The 10,822-nt window shown below is 49.3% G+C and overlaps 1 protein-coding gene across 1 annotated transcript; it reads right to left on the bottom strand.

Moving 5' to 3' along the window:
- Nucleotides 1-8,864: 8,864 nt before the first annotated feature.
- Nucleotides 8,865-9,279, bottom strand: LOC133043337 (histone H3-like centromeric protein A). The gene is made up of 2 exons (XM_061124155.1): nucleotides 9,064-9,279; nucleotides 8,865-8,990 (listed from the first exon to the last, which is right to left on the bottom strand). The coding sequence occupies exons 1-2, from the start codon at nucleotides 9,277-9,279 to the stop codon at nucleotides 8,871-8,873; spliced, it is 336 nt and encodes a 111-aa protein (XP_060980138.1). The 3' UTR covers nucleotides 8,865-8,870.
- Between the last annotated feature and the right edge of the window lie 1,543 nt (nucleotides 9,280-10,822).

Raw genomic sequence — 10,822 nt, 5'->3', positions numbered from 1 at the left:
CAGGAACTTCCCTGGAGGTCCAGTGGTTGGGACTCTGTGCAAAGGGCATGGGTTCAATCCCCGGTTGGGGAACTAAGATCCCACATGCTGAGGGCCATCATGAAGACCTAGCACAGCCAAAAGTTTTTTAAAGAATTCTTAAAAAAAAGAGGATTAACGGGCATTTTTGTTCAATTTCCTGTCTCTATGCACTGTGACTCTTCTTCACGGCCGCACAAAACCTTCAGTAAAATCTCATCACTCACTAAAATCTCACGGAGCTGTTTGTGCCTGTGGGAGGAGACAGGAGACCCCTGAAAGCTCCTTCCAGGTCAGCACACAGATGAGAGCAATAGCTCCTTGGGGCTCAGTCACATTCAAGAGAGCAAAGTTCAGAGAGGGGCAGTCATCTACCTGAGGTCGCCCAGCAAGTACATTCCTTAGAGTCTGGATTTGAACCTGGCTCCAGTCCATGGGGTCACAAAGAGTCAGCACAACTGAGGGACTAAGCGCAGTGGCTTGCCCTCAAAGCCCAGACTCTTTCCACAACAAAGCCTGAATGGTTGGTTTATATACACATTCTTTTAAAAATTATTTTCTGTTCTGCTTTATCACAGGATATTGGCTACAGTTCCCTGTGCTATACTGTAGGGCTTTGTTGTTTATCCATTCTCTGTATACTAGTCTTTATACCTGCTAATCGCAGACTCCCAGTTCATCCCTCCCCTACCGCCCATCCCTCCTGACCACCATGCGTGTTCTCTGTATCTGTGAGTTGGTTTCCATCTTGCAAATAAATTCATTTGTGTCATATTTTAGATTCCACATGTAAGTAATATCATATATTTTTCTTTCTCTGACTTCACTTAATATGATAATCTCTAAGCCCATCTATGTTACTGCAAATGTCATGATTTCATTTTTAATGGCTGAGTAGTATTCCATTGTGCGTGCGTGTGTGTGTGTGTGTGTGTGTGTGTATAAAATTTATGGTTATATAACTTATGGTTAACTTATGGTTAGGAATTCCCTGGTGGCTCAGATGGTAAAGCGTCTGTCTACAATGTGGGAGACCCGGGTTCAATCCCTGGGTTGGGAAGATCCCCTGGAGAAGGAAATGGCAACCCACTCCAGTACTATTGGCTGGAAAATCCCATGGATGGAGGAGCCTGGTAGGCTACAGTCCATGGGGTCACAAAGAGTCAGACACGACTGAGTGATTAAACTGAACTTATGGTTATCACCAAAGGGGAAGGGGCATGGAGGGATAAATTAGGAGTTTGGGATTAGCAGACACACACTACTATATATAAAAGAGAGAAACAACAAAGTCTTACTGTATAGCACAGGGAACAATATTTAATTCTTGTAATAAACTATAATGGAGAAAAAAAATTTCTGGATGTGCTTGGGGAAGGGTGGGCAGGGGCTTTCCCAATGGTCTGTTACAAGTCAGAGCCCCAGGGGCACACTTCCCCATGGCTTGTGAGAGCTGACCACTTCCCCCGGGGCCCAGCTAGCTTCTTCCAGGCTCTATGACTGGACTGGTACTGACCAGGCCATCAGTGGCCGTGACGGTGATGTTTATTGGTCAGCTTGATGTGGTGCTAACCCTAGGCCTGAAGCCTCACAGCAAAGACACAAAGAAAACCCAAAAGAAAATCTGCAAGGCTGGAGGGATTCAGCTCTTTTCTCTGGGCTTCGCCTGCTGGGTCTGTTTCTCTGGAGGTTTCTGTCTGTCTCTTTGTCTAAGTCTCTCTTTTTCTCACACCTCTTAGCACTTTGTGTCTCACTTGCTTTCCCTCTTCTGTCTCTCTTGTCTCTCGCATCTTCCTCCCTGCATCTCACACTCTCCCACCTCCTGTCACTTCTGTCTCTGGTTCTCTCCTCCTCCTTCTTTTCGCTTTCTCTCTCCTGAGGCCCTCCACCTCCCTTCCCTCTGTCCCAGCCTCCCCTCCTCACTGCCCCTTGTCCTCTCTCTCCCCCTGTGCTCCTCCTGCTCCTTCCTCCCCCTCTGCATCCCCTCCCCCCCAGACCCGGACAGCCTCTCGAGGCTCCCCAGGGGCCCAGCAGGAAGCAGAGTTTCCCCTCTGACCCTGTCAGCTGGCCTTGGGGGCTGTAGTGTCCCTCCTATCCGCTCGACTCAGGCAGCCTGAGCAGCCTCCCGGGGCTCAGGATGGACTTTCTCACTTTTGAGGGGCTCAGAAGACAACCTTTACCAGGAAAGTGGAGAGCAGGGGGCTAGGCTGGGGCTGGGGGATCTGGGGAAGAACTCCAAGTTCCCTGAGCACCTCCTGGGTGTTGGCACTGCACTGGGTCCAGAGGGCGGGAGAGCATCAAAGGTCACAGTCTCCTTCCAGGAAGACAGAGGACACATAAGGACAAGGGGCTAGGGGGCAGGGTGGCAAGAATCGATCAAAGCCTGAGGGGAAAGAGCAATCTCTGCAGAGGTGGGGGCTTCCAGGCCAGCCGGAGGGAAATAGAACCACTCCCACAGATTTGCACAGTATATTTTTAGATCCACTGGATGACTGTTAGAAGAGGTGGTGTGCTGTGTTAGAAAGCATCCAAGGGTCAGAGGTCTGGTTTCCAATTTAATTTCCAGCTTGCTGCATGCATGACCTTGGACATGCCCCATAACCTCTCCCAGCATGCTTTCTTCATGTATGAAGTTGGTGCAAAAGACCTGCTCACCGCAGTGTTAATGGAGTAGGTAGGGGATTAAAGGAGAGGTTATTGGAGAGAGCGCAGGGCTTGACCCTTAAACCTTGACCCTGAAACCACTTCTTTGCCTCCTGGGTACCCTCTGTCCAACCGTGGTGACAAGGCTGTGAAGTCCCTGCAAAATATCGCTTGTATTTGCTGTCTTTTCTAGGCTCTGCTCTGCATCTGCCCCCTTCCCTGATCTCCTTGTTTCATAGAGAACTTTAAAAAAAAATTATTTTATTGAAGTATAGTTGATTTACAATTTGTGTTAATTTCTGCTGGACAGCAAAGTGATTGTTTTATTCATACACACACACACACACACACACACACACATATATATATTCTTTTTCATATTCTTATCCATGATGGTTCATCACAGGATACTGAGTACAGTTCCCTGCACCATACAGTAGGGCCTTGATGTTTATCCATTCTCTACATACACACTTGTGTCTGCTAATTCCAAACTCCCAATCCATCCCTCCCCCATCCCACTTCCCCCACCCTCTGGGCAACACAAATCTGTTCTCAGAGGGATCTTTTATGCGGCAGCAGCACAAGCAGCATCAGGACCACCTGGGAACTTGTCAGGGCACTTAGTTACTTAGTTAGTTAGGTCCCTCCCCAGACTAACTAAGGCAGAAACTCTAGGTAAGCACCTTCAGGCTTTAAGGAGCCTTCGAGGGGCTTCTAATGTTCTGGCAAGTTTGAGAACTCTGGGATGGGGCATCTTCTCAAGGACCTCCACCTCAAGGTAGATCTGGTAATAGTTCTCCCATGGCCCGGGTGAAGTTGTGAGGCTCAGGGAAGGCAATTGGCTCACTTAAGGTCACACAGGTAGATGATAGAGCTCAGGTTGGGATCCGAGAACAGTCAAGACTCTTTCCACATCACCCTGCACCTCCACCCTGGACACCTCCCTTCTCAGTGCCACCTGGACACAGTGCCCAGGGCTCAGGTACTTCTGGGGGGAGCTCCACCCAGCCACTCTCTAGGCATAGCCCTGCCCAGGGACCTCTCCTTCTTCACCTGTTATTTGGTACAGGGCCCTGCATTCTCAGGGTCTGATAACTAATTTATACTCAAGTAGAAATGACTGATAATGCCTGCAGAGGTACTTCCTGCTTTTTAGGGGATGCTCCTGGTAACCAGGAGGAAATAAAGGTCATGGGGGGGCTTCCAGGTTCCTTGTTAGAAACATGTGTATGTTTCAGTGGGAGGGCCATGGACCCCTGAGCACAGGCCGAGTGGTGTCCTGGGAACAGCACAGGCCCTGCCATTGCTGGGTCATCACTGCCTACGGGCCTCGGGCATTTCCTTAAACCTTCACTTGCTTACTTGTAAATAGGCAGGAGTCCTACCTCCTGCTCCCTTGGGAGGGCCCATGAGATAGCCTTTATCAGGTGGCCCTCCCTTCCCCAGGTTGCCCTGGCAGGCTGCTGTGAGTGGAGCCCAACCAGGGCAGGGCACCCCAGGTTATAAAGTAGGGACCCTTCCTGGGACAGCACTTAGTACCACCCGTCTGCACTCCCTGCCAAAGGACTGCCTGGGGTCTGAGTGCCTGCAATCCCTGTTTCTGGAAGCCTTCCCCAGTGCCGGCCTGAGCTGCAGCCCTGTGCGAGGCAGTGTGGACTATGGAGAGGGCCCTGGGCTGGGAGTCAGGGGCCCGCAGCCTGGCTGTGGCTTTGCTGGCAACCCTCTGTGTGACCTGGACAATTCCCTGTCTCTCTCTGGGCCTGAAACCTCATCTGAAAAATGAGAGTGAGATGTAAGGATGCATAAAGACTCTTCCCACGTAGGCTGTGTAACCATTCCCTAGCAGCCCTGCCTGTGCCCCAGGCATGGTCATGAGCAGAGCCTCCCACGCAGCCTCTGTGAGATGTGCTATTTTCTCCCCTGTGTAAGTGCTTTGAGGGAAGGCCCCTGTGTTTGTGATCTGCCTTCTTTGATCTACCTTCACCCTTGCACTTAGCTCTGAGCTCTGTACATCACTTTGCTCACTAAGGACCTACTGATTAATTCCCAAAGACCCTGGCTTTGCTTCAGAAGAGTACTTTTTTCCGAGGTACCACCTCCTCCAAGAAGCCTTCCCTGATGGCATCTCCCTGCAGACACACATATAGAATGACCCTCCACCCCACCCCTATAATAATCTGCCTGCAATACAGGAAATATGGGTTCCATCCCTGGGTTGGGAAGATCCTCTGTAGAAGGAAATAGCTACCTACCCCAGTATTCTTGCCTAGGAATTCCCAAGGACAGAGGAGCCTGGCGGGCTACCGTCCATGGGATCGCAAAGAGTTGGACACAACTGAGCGACTAACACTACTAAACATGAAGGACTTCCCTGCGGTTCAGTGGCTGAGACTCTGAGCTCCCAGTGCAGGGGGCCCAGGTTTGATCCCTGGTCTGGGAACTACACCCCATTTGCTACAACTAAGAGTTTATTTTTTGTGTGTGTCAAAACTAAAGATACCCCATGCCATAACTAAGACCCAGTGCAGCCAAGTAAATAAATAAATCAATCTTTAAAAAAAAAAAAAAAGTATAACCTTGAGGAAGATTTAAAAAGAAAAGAAAGACAAAGAAAGTCTTTGCAGAGATGGGGGCCGCAGCCGGGAAAGGGCTCTTCCCAGGAAGGCCTGCACATGGCAAACAGCTGGCTGGGGGTGTCTGTGACTCACCCCACTCCCACAGACTGGCGGATGCTGCAGTCAGGCTGAGACAGGAGTCAAAGACCTAAAGGAATTTTGATAAAGACAACACAAGCCCTGGAGTATTTCTAGAATGCAGGAGGTTAAGCGTGCAGGGAGCTGGGTCATGACAAAACTGCCTGATTAAGTTACTTATTTAATTTGTTTGCCTAGATAACATATTCCCGCGGTACAAGACTCAAAGGGCTTCTCAGGTGGCTCAGTGGAAAAGAATCTGCCTGTCAGTCCAGGAGACACAGGTTTGATCCCTGGGTCGGGAAGATCCCCTAGAGGAAAAAATTGCAGGCCACTCCAGTGTTCTTGCCTGAAAAATCCCATGGACAGAGGAGACTGGCAGGCTATAGTCCATAGGGGAGCGTAAGAGTCAGACATGACTGAGCAACTAAACAGCAACAAGATTCAAAGGGTACCAAGGGGGCACCGTGAAAAGCCTCCCACGCTCCTGTTCCTGCCGCCTGGACCTCTGCCCCAGAAGCAACCATGTTTCCTTCCAGTTGCTTCTACAAACATCCTTGCTCTCCTTCTCCCTTTTTCATACAAGGATACCCAACACTGTCCTTCACTTTGCTTTTTCCCTTAACATGTCTTTGCAAACATTTCATATGAACCCATAAAGGGCTATTTTCATTGCTGAATCTAGCCCCTCTTGCTGGATTATGGGAACTCTTTATTATCAAGTCTTTGTGGGCTTCGTGGATTGAGCCCCTGAACCCGGTAGGCATCCATTCCCAGGCCTGATTCTGAACTGGACCGTGCATGCACAAGGGTTTGGGTGCAATGACAGATTTCTATCTCCAGGCCTCAGTTCCCAGGATGAGAAATGAAAGGTTCTTAGAGTTGTCCAGACTACCTCTCTATTTGCGGCCCAGAGAGGGAAATGACTCACCCAAGATCACACAGGAAGTCAGGGCAGAACAGGGGTTAGGCCGGGTCTCCTGTCTCCCAGTCAGTTTTCTTCTCATGATTCTTAGTAGGATAATCATGGGAATCGAGAACAACTACTCCAAGCTTGAGCTTTTGTGCACAGGAGCACTCAGGAATCCCAAAGCACAGGGCTCCAAGTTCTGTAGGGGGAGAAAGGTGAAAGTGAAAGTCGCTCAGCTGTGTCTGACTCTTTGCGACCCCATGGACTATACAGTCCATGGAATTCTCCAGGCTAGAATACTGGAGTGGGTACCATTCCCTTCTCCAGGGGTTCTTCCCAACCCAGGAATCAAACCAGGGTCTCCTGCATTGCAGGCAGATCTTTACCAGCTGAGCTATCAGGGAAGCCCGTGCAGGGGGAGGAAGGCCCACAGAATCCCCGGGAGCTCCCAGACTAGCGTGTTTGGTGCTAGGTATGACCCCTCAGAAGACCCAACTAGTGGTTATAACAACAATAACAACAACAATAACAATCATAGCTACCCTGTCAGATACTTCTTCTGTTGGTGCTTTATGTAACTTGTCCCTTTTGAGCCTCACAAGTGTCCTGCAAGAAGAATGTCTTCAGTCCCATTTTCCCCACTGAGCACAGAAAAGGTAAATAATCTCATCATTTGCCAACATCCCCCAGCCATGAAGGGGCAGCACCGGGATTTTAACCAGGTATGTTTGACTCTAACTTTCCACTGGGATTATTAACACTCATCAATATATTTGAGCTTCCCAGGTGTTTCAGTGGTAAAGAGTATGCCTGCCAATGCAGGAGACCTTTGCAGGTTCAATCCTTGGGCTGGGAAGACCCCTTGGAGGAGGAAACGGCAACCCACTCCAGTATTCTTGCCTGGGAAATCCCATGGACAGAGGAGCCCGGTGAGCTGCAGTCCATGGGGTCGCAAAGAGTCAGACATGACTGAGGACTGAGCATGGCAAATCAGTATATTTGTGCCATTTTTCAGATGAGAAAACTGAATGCTTGTGACAAGGCCGCTCCCTGAGACTACTTTAGTTGTGTAAGGACCCAAAGCAGGAACAAACTTCCAGTCCCTGTGACCCACAGGATGAAAGCCAAACCCTCATTGGTTGCTCCCTTGATCTTTTTTTATTTTTATTTTTAGTTCTACCACTTTATTGCTACCAACCCATCTCCCTCCACCCTCATGCACACATGCTCAGTCATGTAATCCCATGGACTGCAGCCCGCCAGGCTTCTCTGTCCATTGACTTTTCCAGGCAAGAATACTGGAGTGGGTTGCCATTTCCTTCTCTAGTTCCCTTGATCTTTTTTTTTTTTTTTTTTTGTATTCATAGATAAGCTTTATTCCAATGTTTACATAAAAATGAGTTGATGTCGAACAGGAAAAGGTTTTTATAAAGGGTTAAAATTTATCAAACAACAGAACTTGGTCCTTCCCTTTAGTTTGAATTCAATTGGCTGACGCATCATTATTAGTATCCGCCCTCACTAATCATTTTCATCACACACAATATCTAAATGCCATTGGATGGCACTTCCTATTTCTCTGGAAGTCTCTTAAACTGCTTTCAGTTACAAGAGAAGGGCAAGGATTTTATCGGCTCATACTCTACTCCACTGGAGGCAAAGATACACCCCTCAATTCTCTTGTTTAAATTGTGGCTGTTGGCAAAGTGTCCAAATGAAGGATTTAAGGCTAACACACAAAGAACATAGTATAATCTATGTATAACAGTAACTTTGCTTCTTCAAATTTTTTCCATTAAGAATTATTTCTATTATCTCTCCACAAGGAAGTTATAAAAATACCTGTAAAAACATTAAAAAGGCTCTTTAAAATCCTGGAATGAAAAATTCTGAAGTATAAATTATGATACAGCTTCTATGATTTGCAAATAAAGAATAAAATAAATTCTACAAGTTGGAATTTCTGAATGATTTTGGCAGGAATTTACCAGAAGGAGCCAGAACATCAAACCTTAACAATTTTCTATTTTCATCCCAAATGAGTTTTTGAAAAGCTGTATAATCTGTTGACAGGTATAGTCCACATATGAACTTGCTTCTGCTGTTAATGATGAAGTCAATCTGAAGGACAGAGATTTGTACGCTGGATGCGCCAGGCTCTTCCATGCAACTGACTGGTCTTCTCTTATTTTTTCCATCATGTTTTAAATAAAAGTAAATATATATATGGTAAAAAATTTAAATGGTACAAGAAGATTTAAAATAATCAGTAAATATCCTTTTTGCCCATAACCTAGAAAATCTGATGTCTTCCAAATCATCAGTCACATGAACAATTTGCAAAGTGAAGTCAACCTTAGAGTCTCTTCATCTGAAAATTATTCTCAGGATTTCTGGAATGTGTTGATTCTCTCAACTATTACCTCTGTTACAGAGGAAAGCCATGCAGTCTTCTTCTAAAAAAAGAAACTAACTACGAAAGCAACTCGCGCGCTCTGCTCCAAGAGAGCAAGTCCAGGCAACACCTTGTACTCCGTGGATCTGGTCCTGGCTACAGGCAGGGGCTCTGGTATCAACCAGAGACTCGGGCGGGTGGCCAGAGCTCAGCCAAGCCCTTCCTGAATGCCTCGGATCCTCCGGGCCAGCTGCACATCCTTTGGGAAGAGCGTGACGCGGCCGGCGTGTAAGGAGAGGAGATAGGCATCCTCGAAGAGATGAAAACGCTTCTGCCGCATCTTATAGGGCCAACAGGGCCTGGGCTTGCCAATTGAAGTCCACACCACGAGTGAATTGAACACATATTTCTCTTGCCAGGCGGCAGAAGGGGGTCTTTCTTAACAGCAGGTGTGTGGTCTTCTGAAGAGTTCGGATCTCCTTCAGGATTCCGTATCTCCGGCGAGCAGGTGAACGGGAGGACGTGCCTAAGGACGGGGCCAGCCGGCGGGCGGCGGGAGCCGGGCTCGCGGGGCGCCTCCTTGGTGTTTCGGGCTTGCGGCTCCGGCGCGGGCCCATGGCGGGCGCGCAGGGCTGCGGCCCGGCGGCTCCTTCTAGATCATCTGGGTCCGGGGGCAGAGGCTGAGAGGGCCGGGACGACCCGGCCGCGTGCCCCGGCTGGGTGCTGTTCGAATTGCCCGCACCCTTCCCTTGATCTTTAATGCTCAACATGACCCTGCCCCACCCCATATGCCCCAGCTTGCTCTGGCCACCACCCCAGCAGGCCACCCCCTCTCCTTGTCTCTGCATTTCTACACTGTGACACTGGGTAAAGTGGAAAAAAGCCAGGTAGAAGAACTAGGTCCAAATAGCAACTCTGTTTGGAAAAAAGCCAGGTAGAAGAACTAGGTCCAAATAGCAACTCTGTTACCTGCTATGTGACCTTGAGCAGTCACATAACCTCTCTGAGTCTCCCTTTCCTCAGCTGTAAAGTGAAGAAAGGTCTAAGGCCTGAGGTCAGCCTGGTGCCTACCCGTCACACAGTAGGCTAATGAATGTGCAATATTTGAAGGAAAGAAGAGAGGTATTTATTGTGTCTCCAATTCATGCCAGACCTTAAGAAAGACACTGGGGACAATGTGTGAACACTCTGTTTTCCTGGAGATTTTTCTCAAATGGGCTGCGGATATGATTAATCGCAGCAGGAGGTGAAGTAACCAGGACTTTTGTAACTGTGGGCAGGATTTCTCCCGAGCTAATGGCCTTGGGCCAGGAATTCAGGTGACGAAGCGCCCTAATGTGACAGAAGAGGAGAGGAGACTTCTCATCCCCACAGCCCTCCCAAGCCCCTGACCCGCACCCCAACCCCGACCCCATTCACTCAGCTTCAATGGTGGGAGCCTGAATCTGCTTTTCAGGCTTCCCTGGTTCTCCCTGGCAGCATGAGCACTTAGCAATTGGAGGAAGCAAGGCTGGGGGCCTTGCAGAGAAGGCCGGTGAGAGGAGAGGCCTTTAGGCGTCACCCGTGCAGTGAGGCCCAGCCCAGTGGCCCTTGGCAACACCCCAGCCTCAAGTGGGCCCCTTGGCAGGAGGACCTGGCTGGGCCTCTCTCCGGCCACTCTCTGTGGGACGCAGGGCTGAGCAAACGAGCCCCAGTCTCTCTGGTCCTGTCTGAACTCTCCGCCTGTCTCTGCTTCTCAAACCCACGCACACTTGATCATAAAATGAGCAGGTGGGACAGGGAGGAGGTCAAGGGTTAACCAGAGGCCCCTCAGCAATCACTTCAGGTGTCCACTGTTTTCTTCTGAAACCTTGGGAATTTTGCTTTCCACTCTCTGGTACATCAGAGTCTGATTTCCTAGAACCCGATTCCCTCCCCTCCTGCCACCAAGGGCCGGAGTACATCTGACGGCAGAGAGGGTCCCCTTCCTTTCTAGCATGGCTTCCCTCAGGCCCTGGCACAGTCCCTGTCCCCACAGACACGCTTCCCCCTCCTTAGAAGGCAGCCTTCCCGTCCTCTCCTCCTGGATCGTACCCCCCACCGTGTCACCAACGTCCTCTGAACCCGACCTCCACTCTGTACCACAGCCATTTGTTTCTCTGGCTGCCTCAGCCTCCACGG

This window comes from Dama dama, chromosome 22 (genome assembly GCF_033118175.1).
Source record: "Dama dama isolate Ldn47 chromosome 22, ASM3311817v1, whole genome shotgun sequence".
Taxonomy (NCBI): domain Eukaryota; kingdom Metazoa; phylum Chordata; class Mammalia; order Artiodactyla; family Cervidae; genus Dama; species Dama dama.
This window is presented reverse-complemented; position numbering and strand designations above follow the sequence as displayed.